General features: G+C 38.1%; 2 protein-coding genes across 4 annotated transcripts in view; both read left to right on the forward strand.

Annotated features, from left to right (window-relative positions):
• Positions 1–18,185, forward strand: part of LOC135695491 (PIH1 domain-containing protein 1) — a 179,264-nt gene that overhangs the window by 96,113 nt on the left and 64,966 nt on the right. The gene's annotated exons all lie outside the window — the stretch shown is intronic.
• The window catches only part of LOC148960574 (uncharacterized), an 86,663-nt gene that overhangs the window by 31,646 nt on the left and 36,832 nt on the right, over positions 1–18,185 (forward strand). For both annotated transcript variants that reach the window (XM_089109751.1, XM_089109749.1), the window contains exon 3: positions 15,026–15,102. In XM_089109751.1, coding sequence (XP_088965877.1) covers positions 15,026–15,102 — 77 coding nt within the window. The remainder of the gene's footprint in view (positions 1–15,025; positions 15,103–18,185) is intronic.

Here is an 18,185-nt window from a genome sequence, read left to right on the forward strand (position 1 = left end):
AAAATATGAGGACATTCAGAAAATTTAAAGCTGTTGGTAGAAAGCTAAGTTAATCGGAAAAAAATTAAATCATTTGTGAAAATTGAAGTTTTGACTCATATGGCCTTGTGAACTGTAGCTCAAAGAGTTCGTGTAAGAAAGGTACGTGTAAGTGCAAAAGAAAATATTTGTTTGGTAAAAGGCATATGATTCAAAGGTGAGAGGCGACGCAATACAGAAAAAACGAAATTTTGTATGAGAATTCAAGTATTTTCAAATACTGGCGTCGTAATGGGGATAGTGTCGTAATTATTCCATCAAATTGCTCCTAAAAACGGGATAAAAAATAGAATTTTTTGAATAATATTTAACAGTAATGCTTAAAGACACGTAGTACATTTCCCATGACTTGTCAAGAACTTTCTCCGTTCGATATCGACAGATGAAACATAGGCGGCGGCAGGTGGAGAGCTGAGGGCTTCAGCCCCCCTCCCCCCTTTTTTGCAAATATGTTTTTTTAAGCAAATAAAAAGAGTAAAGGAAAACGTTTAAAGATAAGAATAATCCGACACATCCTTTAGTTGCTTAATTTCCAAGGAGAACGCCGAGGACTATGGGGCATAAAAAAATAATGAATTCAATTTTGAGACTTGAATTGATCAAGCGTAATAAGAGCATGCCTTGAAAATAACGAAATGTTTTAAACGATTGCAAGAAAATACCTGCAAGAAATATTCTGAAATGTATTTTAAGCTTATCTAAAAAGGGTGCTTGTGGAAATTGTCCGCTCGCTTCGCTTGCAAGGAAGTCACTTCTTTCAAATATCCCCAAGGCCTCCGCCAACATCCCGCCGGCCCCTTCAAACGTACTGCTAGCATAATGTGTGCCCCGTAACATAATAGGCATATAATATGGTGAATCGTCTTAATGCGTTTTTCAAAAGATGGTCCTTTAGTCTGACAATTCGTATCAACTCGAGCCCTTCCCTTTTGAATTTCTTTGCGCCGCCCCTGTAAAAGACTAAACAACCTCATGATTCTTACTTGCGAGAAAGACATTTTGGACAACGTAAATTTAGATAAGATTGAGGAGCAATGGGCAAGTCGTAAAAGGAGAAAAATTATCACCTGATTTCTGGACTACGTATGTTTTGATGCGCTAATTAAACTAACAGTCTTTATGCTCGATCTTCCAAATTCACAAAATCTAACAACTTTATCATACAGCTGACTAATTATTATCGAGACAATTTATAAGGTTTTGTTGGTAGAAAACTATTAAAGTTTAGGCCCTTATACAAAATTAGAATTGACCCTTTGTCAGTCGGAAATTTTGAACCCTTCACGACAACAAAGAAAGACATGGTTACCATCAAGCATTGATTAAAATTACAACTTTAGCAAATTGCAACTTGCGTAAGAACCGCAGCAGCACAAATTTGGCAATAATTTAATAAAGCAAAAATTTGTGGCAAATAGTTTAGTCTAGAGTCTAGAAAATATTATGTTTACGTAGTTGGAAAAATTTAAAAACATCGAATATCAACCTTTTGTCCCAAAAGCAGTCCAGAGTTGTACGGAAAGGCGCCGTATCCCGTTGAACTGAATCATTATAATGCTTGCTCTTTGACCCCAAAAAGGGGATGGTGGTAGGGGGCTGGGGCTGCGCCACACATTAGAAGGCTTTCGCTTGTTCGTCTTCCCAACGACAATGTCAGTTATTCTCATTGCTTACTGCAAGTCGTCATTGTATTTTTGCATCATTGTATCATTGAAGTTTGACATTAGGAAAATACAGGCTTATGCTGAGAGACTTTATCTAACATGTGACCTGATACAGAAAAAGCTTACTGCGATTACTAAGAAAAAGTGAAGTATCTAAGGAAAATTTGGTTGTAATCAAAATGAATTACACATATAGCAAGAGAAAATGGTTACATTGGTGAAATGCTTCTCGTATATGTAATATTCATATATACTTTCGATTACGTAATGATTGTGAACTGCAGGAAACTTCCTCATGTCTTCTGCAGGGAAATACGTTTTTGGAAAAGAAGTTAGTTCTGGATTTGGCGAGCAAAGAGAAAAAACGAATTTATGACTACACTCATTATTTTATAAGAAACTGGCTATAAGAAACGGGTATTGGAAAGTCAGAAAAAATTAAGAAATTTCAGTACTCGAAGCAAAACAATTAAGAAACATTTAAATAGTGATAAAACTGAGAACAACGAAATTTTGTAAAATCCAAGAACAAGATTGCCCTGTTGGCCTAGAAGTTAAGACACAAGGGATGAAAATATACTCCCGCATCTAAATACAGCATCGAAACGGAAGCGAATCTCTTGACGTGACAAAAAAGGTCACGAACATTTCATAACATCATTCATGACATCATAATTAAGAAACTTTTAAGAAACAATGAGTATTGAAATTTCCAGAACATTAAGAATCTGGAGTACTCAACATTGACCTTTGTTTCTTATAAAAAAAATGAGTGCATTCTCTGAGCCTTCTCCTACCAGCCCTGAAACAGTAAATATAATCAAAAACTTTCTCAATCACTAGCAAGCAATTCTACTGGTTTCTTAGTCTCTAAGTTGAAAAAGAGCTTGCAAAATTATTTGCTTTAGTTCACCATCAGGAAATTCTTTTTTGGTTAAAATCTATAGATGTTATTCCAGTTTGTAAATTGTCGCTAACTTGAATACAGATGATAAAAACAGGTGTCGACGGGTGCTTTCCCTAGCAAAATCGATTTGTTAGATATCGATAATGCGTAAAAATGATTACTGTTGTTTCACGGAAGGGACCGTAAGGAACGCTAGCTATCCTAAGTATAGTCACGTGTCTCAATTCCAATGGCCTGTCCTGACTATGGGCACTTAATTGGTTGTTAACTAAACTTACGGTACACAACGACGTACTTGTTTATGAGATTGGTTTTTTTGCTATAATCACGATATTTAAATGCTCGTCTGGGCATCTTAGATTGGTTGCAGGGTGGTGCGCTGAGAGGGCTTAAAAGGCTTATAAACCTTGACTCACACAGGATTGATTTTACAAGGGAACGATTTAATTCCAAGTTTAAATAAAACTTCTTAACGAACAATCCTCTAGATTTGATACAGCAGTTTCTATTTCAATGCAAGCAACTTCAATCTATTTAACTACATGTCATAAATTTCATAAATTCACGTTCGTAAATTTATAAGTCGGATTCTTTAGTCTTTTTGGGATTTCCTTCTTCGGTAGAATTATCTCTTGTCTCTATTCTTCTTGGAATGAATCGAAACAGACAGGAATATGTTTGCACAAGATACTGTCTTAACGGTCTATTGTAATACGAGTAAATAAATGCGTTGGCACTTGAATTTATGAACAAAGGCAAAAATGTCCAAAGCAGAACTGTGCTTGAAAACTGTTTTGGTTTCCCAAATTTGAACATCTCCCAATTCCAGAAAAGCATAGTTATTAAATATGGTGTCCACATTGATAACTGGAAAGAAAGAATAACGGTGACTGATCTTGCTAGGGCCATATTATGCCTGAGATGTTTGGACCTTGACTGTATATGGTTGTCTTTTCCGTTGTACAACTTTTTCACACTGTTGTGAACATGGCGACAGACTATCGTATAACAGCTTACTAACGTAGCCGAAAGAGCCACAAGAATGACCAAATATGCAAAGCTGAAGGCGTAATAGAAATCACTGTATTTTGCTACAAGAACAGTGATGGAAGCTAAAAGCAGAGCACAGAAAATAATACACATCAAGACGTACTTACGAACGGCTTGCCATCGAAAAAACAAGTCTTGCATCGGATACTTTAAAACTATAAGCCGTTCAATGCCGATAGCTAGGACAGTTGTAAAGTCTAACGAAAGAAGGGTGTAGGACAGAAATTGTATGGCAAACTTTGCCTTGCAGCTGGTATGTACCGTTTGAGAGAGAATATAGGCACCACTTAGAGGCAGTAATAGACCACCAACTAACAGGTCTGTTATGCAAAGAAAAATTATCAGCAATTTCGAGCCAGATGACTTGGATTGAAATAGGCCTATAATTATGACACTGTTCGAAATTAAAGTAATTGGTATCAGAGCTGCAGGAAAGAAAAACATTGCAAGCCTATGTGATTTGGATAAATGAGACACATCTGGGCAAATACTTTGGCATGCAGGAACCGGTGCCAATGTCGTGTTCATTTTCAAACAAAGTGTGTGTCAGGAAAGCACTGGTCTTGTATCATCAGAAGCAGTGAAATATTCTCTTGTCTTTTCACGTGATCAATATCCGATAATGTACAATCAATCTCATTGAATCAATCGCTGCAAAGACAGTAGTAATCTTTATTGTCCAGTCGCACTGTGGCAGAAGCTGGCATGTAGTCCAAACTTTGTATCGAATCAGAACTCAAGTCGCTTTTTGTATTGCGCTTTTACCACTCATCGACAGTATTCGAACTGAAGAACGATTACAGCTTTATAACAAGCATCTACCACCAGTAACCCTATTCAAAACAACATTTTGAAATGCAAGCAACATAATTAGAATTTCAGTCGTTATATGAGTAAATTCTCCGTTATTTACTTTATTTTAACCAGAATCCTCATTCACCGAGCTTCAGACTCAGTGTTTATGTAAACAACACTTCACATTTAACCTGTTCACAAAAGAACTTAATATAGACAGTTTGCATCTTGACTTAACGAATTATAAAAAGCGCTGTAAACACTAATGAAAATATCAACAGTTACTCTTAGAAATTAAAGGCCTGTCGTCTCTACTCATATCACTAAAAGTTCATACAATAGAAGTTGTAGTCAAAAGATTCAATGTTTGCTAGTGGTTTTGCCTTGGTAGAACCTGTGCTTTTGTATCACTGCCAATCCGTTAGATATTTAGCTGATTTTGCTTATGTATTTCACGATACTTATTCAAGTTACGTCATTCAAATTCTAAGGATAGATCTTAGAGATGACGTCTCTTTTGATCTCTGTGCCAGATCTATAATGAACTTTACTGTTTGCCCCTCTGTCATATCATACATGCATTGCTTTATGCGCTATATAATCTTGAGTTGTTACTGTTAGCTCTACGTGCTTAGGTGTGTTGAGCAGAACAGTTGCAAACAACTTAAAGACATCACCAAGTCGCTCATTTATACTATCGTTTTGAATCACCAGCAAATATTTTAGCAGGTGCATTCCCTTCTTTTCTTCCTTCTGCAAGTAAGTTGGCTGACGTTTTCTTAAAGGGTTTTCAACTTCCATTGTTCGTGAAAAGAATTCCCACAATTTCAGTTTCAGCTTTTTGCTTTTCGACCATTGATTGCAGCTTTTTCGCTTTTTTCGCGATTTTTGTCTTTTTACGCCGTATAATTAGGTTCATCAAGAGAACATAACGGAGAAGGAAAATCACCACCATGGACTTTCAACTTAGAGACATTTCTTTGGCAAGCCGAATGTAGAGGACCACGAGTTTAAAAATCCTATTTGGAAACGTTTGAAGATCAGCATTGTGCAATGTTTTTTATCAAGAAACCTAGTACCAGACGCACTTAAAATCTGGCAGTACAGTAAATCTCCGCATATAAGAACTTCCTTTTTTGAGGTTCAGGCTGAAGTAGGTTCTTATTGGAAAGGTACTTACATTATTTTCAGGGTATGAAGTCTCTTTTTCGAAGGATCCCTTATTTGAAATTATTGAATTCATCATCAAGTGATGCATTCAACCCTGTTTTTTGCCTTTTGGCAATGTTATTAATGTCATAATAACCAATTCTAAGCTCAGAATCTCAACAAAGATCTTGGCTATAAAATAGGAGGGGATGTTCAGTCTTTGACAGCCAACACAAACAAATATTAACAATTATTTTGCGGAACAGAATTTGAGAATGGCTTTTAAAAAAGCAAAATTTCTACAACATATTGGCTTAAAGCTTTTTCGTCTGACACTCTTCAGAGCATAAAACGTCAGAATACGAAAGAACACGATGAAAAATATATACCCAGTTGTGGATTGAAATAGACCAATCAGAAAAACGCAAGCACAAGACCGGTATAGTTCACCAATCAGTGCCGCGAGCCTAAAGAAAAGTTACCACTGGAGTCTAAGAGAGAAAACGAACTCCTTCTGTCTACACAATGACGGCTTTTTCGTTTGTTTGTTGATCGACTCCAAAACTGCTAGATGGAAGGACGACCGGGCTCTGCCAATTATCCGAAGCATGTCGTCATTATAGAGTTTTGCACAATCTGGGTTGTCTAAAAGATGTTGACCGATGGCAGAATCACTAGCTTTAACAGTGTTTCTAGACCTACAAGATCAAGGAGGCTGTTCTCTTTGAGGGGCAGTTTTGTTTCTTATGTTGGAAAGAAAATGCTATTTTATCCTATCCCCCAATCTTTGGATTGTGCGACCTACGTACCCAGAATCACACTGGCACGTAAATTCATAAAGGACGGAACTTTTTCAAAAATTCATAAATGACGGGACATAAGTCCCACTCAGACCTATCTTGTCTAATGATTGGTTCAGCACAACACGAACTGGCTCAGGGAGATTGAAAATTATAAATTGAATTACATCTCTCTGCAATTCCAGGCGTAGGAATCACGAGATGTGGTCACATCGAGAGGAAGGACCAGGACACTGCTCGTTAAGCATAGCTTTTCGGTGTCCTAAAGACTACCTTCGGGTGCTAGGTGAAAACAAATCAAATCGGTTCTAATGCTTTTATTTCATTTTTCAACATTTTGATTTTGCTATAAAAAAATATGTTAAAAAGTCAAAGTAATTTTAAAGTTCGCTTTCTTTAAATTGTATAAAATGCTGAAAATGCACAACTAAAACTTTTTGTACTGATTGTGATTTACCTCATCTTTAAAAATCTGGGAGTATATAAGGACCATTAAAAACTCTATTTTGTTGACCTTGGAATAAGAACCTATTATATATTATCACCTGAAACAGTTCTTAAATACAAGGTGCATACTTTAAGAAAAACCGCCTCTTGGTTCTAATTTTTGTAGGTTCCTATATCCGCATGGATTTACTGTAGTTCTTTTTTCCTCATATGACCTACAAATTCTTAGAAAACACTCCAAATTGTGTCCTGAATGTAATTTTTAAGCACTTCAGGTTGTTTTAAGTGATAAAAATTTTTACAAAATTTTCCAGGTTCTTTGAGGCTTTTTCACAGGCCCCGGGGGTGACAGAATTTTTTAAAAATGATTCAGTTCTTTTTTTCCACAAATGATCTACAAATTCATCGAGAACACTCTGAACGTATTTTCAAGCATTTCAGGTTGTTTCGAGTAAAGAAAATGTTTTTAAATTTTCAGATTTTTGAAGCTTTTTTGCAGGTCTGGGGTGACAGATTTTTTGAAAAATGACTTGGTTCTTTTTTTCTACATAAACCTCCAAATTGATCGAAAACACTTTAATTTGTGTTCCAAACGTCTTTTCAAACATTTCAGATTATTCCGAGTAAAAAATATTTTTGAAAAATTTTTAGGTTTTTCAAGTTTTTTGCAGGTCCAGGGTGACAGATTTTTTGAAAAATGACTTAGGTTGCGAGAAAATGACTGCAAAAAATACTCTGAAGCACATTTTTGCTTATCTAAAGGGCATAGTCGCCAACGATTTTCTGATCGCTTCGCTCGTAGGAGACCATTTTGTTTTTCCACAGGGCCTTCAAAACCTCTTGACGGCACAGCTCGCATCTCTATCATTGTAGCTAGGCCCCCATAAACCACCTTTCTCAACCTTTCTGAAATCTTTGTTAGGATGCCTCTTCAAATCGATGTCCCCTCCCACTTTTCTAATGCTTCCTTTTCTACGCCATTAATTAAAACGTTTCAGCGAAAAATCCGAATGAAGGCATAGCTATTTCAACTGCTACATTTGCAGTAGCAGAGCCATTTCACCAAAACATGATGATGATAGAAAGTATAAAATTATATGTTTTGCCAGCACATTTGCATCATGTTTATTCTTTTGAAAGTGCCCTACAATGGCTTGGCATCTGGGGTAAAAGTAGAACTTTCCTTGTCAGTGGTGGGGGAACTCATGGGTCCTGGCGGGGCAATTCCCCCATCATTGAGTATGCTATAAAATATCCTGCTTTCAACAGGTCAACTGATGACTGAAATCATCTTTAGTTCTGTAAAAGGATTTTCTGCCTTTTGATAGTTTTAAACTTTTTGAAAACAACAACGTGGGGCAAAGGGCGCACCGGGAAATTTGTCCCAGTGGGCCAGTCCGCTTCTGCTCGCAGTCATTTACATTAGAGTTTGCCTATCATGTGATAATTTATAATTGCAAGCTTTCCTATTTGTGTTAATGTTCAAGTTTGCAAAAAACTAGTTGCGATCGGCAATTAGCCTCTGTCCCAGACCCTTAACTTGAAAGTAGAGGGTCTGTGTAACCACAGTCAATAGAAAAACTCTGGTCTGGAAGCCTTTTGTTCTAACTCTTTATCCTTGAAAAAAAGTATTTTTAACCGCGAAGACAGCAACTCTACCACCAGCAACACTATTCAAAACCAAATTCTTTCAGACAAGCAACATATTTAGAACAGCAATATTCAAAACCAAATTCTTTCAGACAAGCAACATATTTACAACAGCAATCGTAACACGACAAAATTATCTGTAATTGACGTTATTCTAACCAGAATCTTCATTTGTTGATCTTCAGACCAAGGGTTTATATACACAACGCTTCACTTTTCCCTGTTTACAAAAAAATTGAAAGTGGACTGTTTGCATTTGACTTAACGAACAATGAAAGTCGCAGGAAACAATAATAAAATTATTGATAGTTACGCTTACGTCCCGACTCATATCACTAAAAGTTCATGCAGTATATTTTGAAGATGTTGATGTCAAAGATATGAAGTTTGGTAGAACCTGTGCTCTTGTAGCAACATCAGAGCCACTCCGTAAGACATTTAGCCGATTTTGAAAATATATTTCATGATGCTCACTCAAGATAATAAACATATCAACAGTTTTTTGGTTGTACAGAACTTGAAAAAAAGTCGTCTTTCCATCTAGCAGTTTTGGAATCGATCTACATACAAACGAGAAAGCCGCCATTGTGTAGACAGAAGGAGTTCGTTTTTTCTCTTGGAATCTAGTGGTAATTTTTCTTTAAGCACGCGCCACTGATTGGTTAACTATACCGGTCCTGTGCTTGCGTTTTTCTGATTGGCCTATTTCGATCCACAACTGGGTATATATTTTTCATCGTTTTCTTTGGGACCCTTATTCTGAGAAAGTGTCTGAGGATTGATGTTTTATGCTCTGAGGAGTGTCAGAGGAAAAAGCTTTTAGCCAATATGTTTTAAAATGTTTGCTTTTTCAATGCCAAAATAAGCTTACCATAATCCGGTAATAGAAAGCACACGCTTTACGAACAGATGCAGAGAAAACTGGCACGTTTTCCAACTCGGGACCTTAAACCGCATGGGCAGTAGAAAAGTTACCCAGGTTCAACCCTGTTTTGCATTTACACTAAATTTTTCAAAACGAACCCGGATCTAGTCGGCCTGGGTTGAGTCGGCCCAGACTGAGTCGGCCCGGGTTGAGTCGCCAGGGTAGAAATCACACTTCAGTTGCTTCTTTTGGTCGCTCTATAAACTTCCACATCATAGATGGAGAAGGGGTGCTTAAGCCCTCCACTTGATGCAAAAAATGCAACTTTTTAAGAAGTAAACCACTAGTAAAGATACTTTTTTTTCGGTTTTAGCAACTCCCTTTTTTAAACGCCTATTTTCGGAATCTAGCAGTTTGAAACTCTTATTTGCACTTTTATATTTGTTTTTGGTTTGCTCAAGATGTCTTTCATTTTCATAATTGCATTTTTGACATACCTATACGCCTTTTGATGTCCTTATATCCAGCTGTCAAGAAACTTTCAGCAATCTTCAAGCTGTATGACTTGTGTCCTTATTTTGAGGTTACAATGAAGTGTCACTCCTTTCTTCACAATGACCATGCATTCTGTCATTATACATATACCAAGCAGTGTATATATAGTTTGCAAGTTCAATCTTATTATTGGATAAATTTGAAAGGTGAAGGCGACTCATCCTGGAATATCGCATTTGAAAAAAATAACTCGAGAGAGCATCATCAAATACATTTGTGAAAGCAGGTAAATGTCTTACAAATTGGCTGTGGTATGGAGACAAGAGCACAACCTCTTTCAAGGCAACTCCGTTAGCAACCTCAAATCTATTGACTACCTCTTCTATTGAATAAACTTCAAGTGATATGAGTCGGGACGACAGGCCATAAATTTTTAAGAGAAACTGTTTATATTTTCAACAGTATTTTCTAAAATTTTCACTGTTTGTTAAATTAAAAAGGAAATGGTCCATTTCAAATTCTTTTGTAAACAGGTTAAATATGAAGTGTTGTGTTAAACATAAACACTGAGTCTAAAGCTCAGTAAATGAAGATTCTGGTGAAAATAACGTAAATAATTGAAAATTTAGTCATGTTACGGTTTTATTTCTAATTATGTTGCTTGCCTTTCAGAACTTTGTTTTGAATAGAGTTGCTGGTGGCAAATGCTTGTTATATAAAGCTGTAATCGTTCTTCAGTTCAAATGTTGTCGATGACTTGTAAAAGCGCAATACGAACAGCAATTTGAGTTCCGATGCGACGAAAATTTGCACTAAATGCCATCTTCTGCTACAGTGTGACTGGACAACAAGAACATCTTCTGTGCTTGCAGCAATTGATTCAGTGTGAAGATACATCTCATCCACATCTCATGTATAGCACAGATTTCTGGCAAACTTTAATTGAAAATCATTTCCTTGATCGAGAGTCAACTTAATGCAAGGGAGATTGATTGGACATTATCGAATACTGATCACGTGAAAAGAAAAGTTAATATCACACTGTTTCTGACGATACAAGACCAGTGCTTCCCTGACACACACTTTGTATAAAAATGAACACGACATTGGCACCAGTTTCTGCATGCAAAAGTATTACCCCAGATGTGTCTCAGTTGTCCAAATCCCATAGACTTGCAATGTTCTCCTTCAATGCAGCACTGATACCAATTACTTTAGTTTCCAACAGTGTCGTGATTATAGGCCTACTTCGATCTAAATCATCCGGCTCAAAGTTGTTGATCGTTTTTCTTTGCATAACAGACCTGTTAGTTGGTGTTTTATTAATGCCTCTAAGTAGTGCCTATATTCTCTCTCCAGTGGTACATAGCAGCTGCAAGGCAAAGTCTGCCATACAGTTTCTGTCCCACACCTTTCTTTTGTTAGACTTTACAACTGTCTTAGCTATCGGCATTGAACGGCTTATAGTTTTAAAGTATCCGATGCAAGACTTGTTTTTTCGATGGCAAGCCGTTCGTAAGTACGTCCTGATGTGTACTATTTTCTGGGTTCTGCTTTTTGCTTCAATCGTCATTCTTGTAACAAATAACAGTGACGTCTACTACGCCGTCAAATTTGCGTCTTTCGCTATCTATGTGGCTATTTTAGTAACGTTAGTAAGCTGTTATGCGATAGTCTGTCGCCATGTGCGAAACAGTGTGAAAAAGTTGTACAACGGAAATGACAACCATATACAGTCAAGATCTAGACAACTCAGACATAATATGGCCCTAGCAAGATCAGTCAGCGTCATTCTTTCTTTCCAGCTTTCAATGTGTACACCATATTTCATTACTATGCTTTTCTGGAATTGGGAGATGTTCAAATTTGGGAAACCAAAACAGCTCTCAAGCACGATCCTGGTTTGGACATTTTTGCCGTTGCTTATAAATTCAAGTGCAAACGCATTTATTTACTCGTATTACAATAGACCGTTAAGACAGTATTTTGTGCAAACATATTCCTGTCTGTTTCGATTCATTCCAAGAAGAAAAGAGACAAGAGGTAATACTAACGAAGAGGGAAATACTAAAAAGACTAAAGAATCTAGGTTATAAATTTATAAACACAGTACAAAGCACCAACCGCGGAAGTGACAGCTATGAAAATGATAGTCTCACAGAGAAATGGCACACAATTGCATAAATTGAAGCCGCTAAAAAGAAACTGCTGCATGAAATCTATAGGACTGTTCGTTCCACGTACATACATTTAAGTTTGGAATATTATTTGGAATAGTATAAACATATATTAAAGTATTATTATACTCGACTTTTGTAGGGTCCAGGCCCTCGACGTGTTGGCCACGTCACGCATTGTTAATGTAACTTCATTCTGCTAGAGTAGTTAGAGAGAGGTCTTATTGTTACGGACTGATAGTGTGGCTATTCGTCAAGAAAATTGATTGAATTCGTTGTAAATAGTTTTTTATGTTATTTGACTCACGCACCACACCAAGAAGATACTAGAGCTGAGTGTTTATTGCTCAATAGCGGAAACGTATTCAGATACACATCTGTATTCACTCTGCATAAGCTTGTTCACGTTATTTTTCTACTCATTCATTTCTTAACATTCTCATGACCTCATCTCATTAAACAGGTATCCTCTAAGTTTCTAAAACAAAACACATTCGCTAATCTTTATCCTTAGAGGGCCTCTCCAGCCAAAAAAAAAAATTTTTTATTGACTAAAAAGTTAGCATCTAGTGCATGTGTTATGGCAAAGTCGTTGTTTTTGCAAAATTCCAATTAGTTTAGAAGTTATAAGGCTTTAAAGTTGCACCTTTCCGAGAAAAAAACGACAAAAGCCGAATCAGTTTTGTGACATTCTGACGTCACAATGTGCGGCCCTCGTTCGCCATGAATTTCGTATATCTTCCACCGAATCGTGAAGGAGTCATGGTCACGCGTTGATAACGGCATCTAAATCTAGAGCAGGAGCTTTTTAGGATCGAAAATATAAAATGTTTACAATCATTCTAAGTTTGCGGGTCGGAATGTGTCCATGCTGTGTCACGACTTTGTTTTGATCACCTGTGTAGGCCCACAAAGCTACGGCTTCCTGTTCTAGCTCTTCCTTCGCGTATAATTAATCGAAATTGACACTTCAGTTGTTCTCCAGAAACGATGAACAACTAAAGGCTTCAGAATTGACATTTGAAATGCTCAAACTAAAAAGCCGGTGGAACAGAACTGAGAGTACCATCACTTGCAGTGTTCAATTTGCGAATCGCCGTCGTTCGATTCGGTTTGAGGCGAGACTAACAAAATACACTGTGACGTCAAAATTGCGTCACAGTGTCACCAAACCGAAAATTTTTTGTCGGTAAATTCAATTCAATTATCGAAATGCAAGAGCTTATATCTCACAAACTGTAAAAAAAATCGAAAAACAAATAACGAATTCGTGATCAGCAGGTTCAACTCCTTTAGATTAGCCAATAAAATGCAAGTGCAAAAAATTGGCTGGAGAGGCCCTTTAACTTTCTGTTTGCTACGTTATTCATTTCACAATTCTTAACTTCATCCCTGTAAATTTGAGAATATAGTGATCATATATCGTAATTAGTATAGCTAAGGATGCTAATTTTTTGAATTGGATGTTCCATCCAGCTCAACAAAAATTCCGACAGCCAATCACGTGCACGTAGAATAAAACACGTAGAATATAACAGTTTTTGTTGTCTAGTTGCACTGAAGCAGAAGCTGAAGCTGGCAAGATGATTAAATGGAATTACACCAGAATCAATTATCGAAAGGCTTTTGAGCTTTAAACAATTCGCTTGAGATTTTTACTATTTCCTATTCATTATGGTCTCATGTGCCCTCCTTTCTCACGTTTTTCTTGTATCTACTCTACCAGTTAATGGACAATGCGGGAGTCTTTCGGCCTCCTGAGGACTTGACTTATAAAGCTAGGGTGAGGTTTGTGTTTTGTCGCGTTTTCATTCCCTTTGTTAATCTAGGGGTATTTGCGGTTTTGATAAAGTATGGATCTCGCCTTGCTTGCATTTACCTCATTCAGTTTTGATTCTCAACCATAGACGTTTCGATGAGGGCTAGCTTTCAGATAAGTCTATTGATTACCCGCCAGGTATGCGTTTCTCTACTGATAAATCAAATATATTTTCTAACTATTTTAGATAATGCTTCGGTGTTTTTGCAACTTTACCTGATACTGGTACGAATTTCAGTGTTCGAGGTTCGTTCGTAGAAATCTTTTTTTTGTCACCTCTATGGCACCAAACTTGGCTAAAATTCAAACCCACCCCTGAGTCTCACCGGGAAACACAAAAAATCAATGCAATGTGATAACTCAGAACATGATTTGCTACAACAAAGTTAAATACAAATTAGTAGTTGATGAAGTGCTCCAGCTTTCTCAGTGAACTTTTTCGCTCATGTTGTAACTGCAGATAATCGCTCCACATTCATTTCATAATCCAAATTTCTTCAGTAGAAATTATTCACGGCCTCGTTAGCAATACTGTTTTTAGATCGCCAAGACGGATAGATAGGTTTAATGTTTTGAGTTTTCCTGACCCAGTCTGTAGCTTGTGTCCCTTAATAGCCGTTATTCTATTGTTCCTGGCGCAAATTATAAACAGCATTTGAAGTTTTGTTTATTGATGGTGTTCATGCCTGGAGATTCAAATTTTTGCAAACTACACAAAGTTTTAAGCTTACAGTAAACATTTTTCCATTTTTCCATTTTTCGATTATTTCTCATTCAAGAAGCCGTAATTTCAAGGCACAGAATGATACCAAATTTGAAACTAACAGGTATTTTGAAAATGGAGAAAATCCCATCTAAACGAAGGTTTCAATAATTTCCTTATCAAAACTTTTATTTGAGGCCTGAAAATCTCTTGACCTGTTAAGCCGATTATCATTGCTTTGCAGTTGTGGTCGCATGTCTCATTCACAATATCGCATGGCACATATATGTATCCCATCTATGGCTGTGTTTATTCAAACAGGCTTAATGATCTTAAAGCTTCAAGTGACTTGACCCGGATTACACTGTGGTTTCAAGTGACTTGACCCGGATTACACTAGTGTCCCTTGCAAGTGCAATTAGTAAAACCCCATTTGCTCTAGAATTCCATTTTCTCTACATACAGGTACGAAAAAGCTTTTTTGGACCCAAGGAACCAATCGAATGGCCCAAAACTTTGCACGCAGCCAGGACATATCTCGGGTAAGCAAAGTATCTGAAAATTTGTGTATTTGCTCTGGTCCGTCTTTTATATACAGCTTTGGGAGGGAAGAAAAATTATTTTTCAATTTTTGACAGGGTATAGTTTCAAGGGGAGGAAGAATTTAGAAAATTTGAGACACTATTTGGTAGCTTAGGATCTGCGCTTTCTATTGATATAAGTCAGATCTTGATACCTCAAATGCCAGGGTACAAAATAGCTTTTATAGGTGGAACAGTCATTTAAGCAATAAATGTGCCTGGAATGTATCATTTTACAATGTTTGCCAATTATTTTGATCTGCCCGGAATAACCACATTCTTGTGCATCGTATGATGTATAGTTTAATCCGATTCCGTTAATAGTTTGGCCTTCAGGGAGAGCAAACCAAATATCGTCTCAAAAACGTTCACCGTAACCTTAAAGTGACTTCAAGTTGTTGCTTTTTTCAAGTTCTCTCTTTTAGTCTTTTACTAAAGGTTGGTGATAAGTCATTTATGGAATTGGTTGTAGATTAAGTTAACTGACGATACTTAGCTGATTATTAAAAAAGATTCTAGATTATTTCTCCATTGAAGTTTTTCCAGTGTTTAGATGCCTTAAAAAGGGTTTCTAAATTATGCTAGATTCGCAAGACCCTTGTGGCTTGTTTGTTTCTAAGGAATCTATACTTTGCTTCCCATTTCCTGGAATGATATAAGGTTTCTAGCCTTCATTGACGTACATTAGCGCGGAGATTTGCCTACTGTCCACCTTTATGAGCAAAAATTATCCTGTAACTTGCCTTTGAAGGGAGGACTGTTTCCTCAAGCCTAAAGAGTGGAAGTGTGCTATTGAGTTCTTTCCTCGTGTTATGCTCCGTGGCTAGGCATGCGAGCTGAAATGGTCGTAGAATTCGCAAATCTTTCACGTTGATGCCGCTTAATCTGCCACCGCTTCGGGTTCCTGAATATCTTAAACGTTTTATTTTTACCATGCAGTGATGAATAATAGAGTTCTGAATCCGCAAAGAAGAATATTTTGCTCTGAATATAGCAGTAGGTAATTAAGAAGAACGATTACAACTTTATTTAACAAGCCTCTACCACCACCAACTCTATTAAAAACCAAATTCTGAAGAGCAATCGGCATAATTAGAATTACAATCATAATACGACGAAACTCTCAGTTAATTACTTCATTTAGACCAGAATCTTAATGCATAAAACACTTCACATTTATCCGGTTGACAAAATAAATTAATATACACAGTTGGCATTTCAATTGAACCCACAATGAAAGTCGCCGTAAATGCTAATGAAAATATAAACAGTAACACTTAGAAATTAAAGGCCTGACTCGTATCATTAAAAGTTCATGCAATAAAACTTGTAGTCAAAGGATTTGAAGTTTTGTAACAGTTTTGATTTGTTAGAATCTGTGCTCTTGTAGCAATATCACTGACAATCCGTTAGATATTTAGTTGTTTTTGAAAATATATTTCACGATGCTCACTCAAGATACTGAACTTTACAGTTTGCCTGTCTGTCATTTCATGTGTACATTGCTATAAGTGCTATATAATCTGCGCATGTTACTCCTCCCTTGTATGAATCCTGGGGCCCTGGAGTGGATCCGTTTGGAACGCAAGAATGACATATTTGGAACCGCTCAATTTTCTCTCGTGTAAACAAGGTCTTACTTGATTTTGCAAATATGTTTCACGAAGCTCACTCAAGATAGTGAACTTTACTGTTTGATTTTCTGTCATGTCATACATGCATTTCTTTATGCGCTATATACAGTAAATCCCCGCATATAAGAACCTACAAAAATAACAACCTAAAGGCTGTTTTTCCTAAATTATGCATCATGTAATTAAGAACCGGTTTCAGTGTGATAAAATATAATAGGTTCTTATCCCAAGGGCAAAAAATAGAGAGTATGAATACGTATTCATTTTTTTAACTATTTGAATGCGTAAACTATCACAGCAAACAACGCTCTGTTTACGCCATTTCTCACTTATGCTAAATCATGTAGAAGCCGCATAATTTACGCATAATTAATTTTCCCATAGATCCTAGGAAAACGCTCGTACGGGATTTTGTTCTCGGTTACACAGACCCTCTACTTTCAAGTAAGGAGTCTGGGACACAGGCCATAAAATTAGGGCTATCATAAGAACATAACAGAGAAGGAAATTATCAATAGTCTTAAAGGAAATTGTGTTGAAACTGACTTTATGAATGCACGTGCATTCCTCATGAAAACCTTTCACTGTTCATAATGGCGGGCCAGCCTTCGAAGATACCATAATTCAGTGATAGAAAGCACATGCTCTACGGAAAGACGCAGGGAAAAATAGCGCTCTTTCCAATTCGCAACCTTAAACCGCATGCGCAGTAAAAAAGTTACCCTGGTTCAAACCTGTTTCGCATTAACGCAAAATTCTTTCAAAACAAACCAGGGCTGAGTGGGCCAGGGCTGAGTGGGCCAGGGCTGAGTGGGCCAGGGCTGAGTGGGCCAGGGCTGAGTGGGCCAGGGCTGAGTGGGCCAGGGCTGAGTGGGCCAGGGCTGAGTGGGCCAGGGCTGAGTGGGCCAGGGCTGAGTGGGCCAGGGCTGAGTGGGCCAGGGCTGAGTGGGCCAGGGCTGAGTGGGCCAGGGCTGAGTGGGCCAGGGCTGAGTGGGCCAGGGCTGAGTGGGCCAGGGCTGAGTGGGCCAGGGCTGAGTGGGCCAGGGCTGAGTGGGCCAGGGCTGAGTGGGCCAGGGCTGAGTGGGCCAGGGCTGAGTGGGCCAGGGCTGAGTGGGCCAGGGCTGAGTGGGCCAGGGCTGAGTGGGCCAGGGCTGAGTGGGCCAGGGCTGAGTGGGCCAGGGCTGAGTGGGCCAGGGCTGAGTGGGCCAGGGCTGAGTGGGCCAGGGCTGAGTGGGCCAGGGCTGAGTGGGCCAGGGCTGAGTGGGCCAGGGCTGAGTGGGCCAGGGCTGAGTGGGCCAGGGCTGAGTGGGCCAGGGCTGAGTGGGCCAGGGCTGAGTGGGCCAGGGCTGAGTGGGCCAGGGCTGAGTGGGCCAGGGCTGAGTGGGCCAGGGCTGAGTGGGCCAGGGCTGA

Source organism: Rhopilema esculentum, chromosome 2 (assembly GCF_057945365.1).
Source record: "Rhopilema esculentum isolate cy_ngs chromosome 2, ASM5794536v1, whole genome shotgun sequence".
NCBI lineage: Eukaryota > Metazoa > Cnidaria > Scyphozoa > Rhizostomeae > Rhizostomatidae > Rhopilema > Rhopilema esculentum.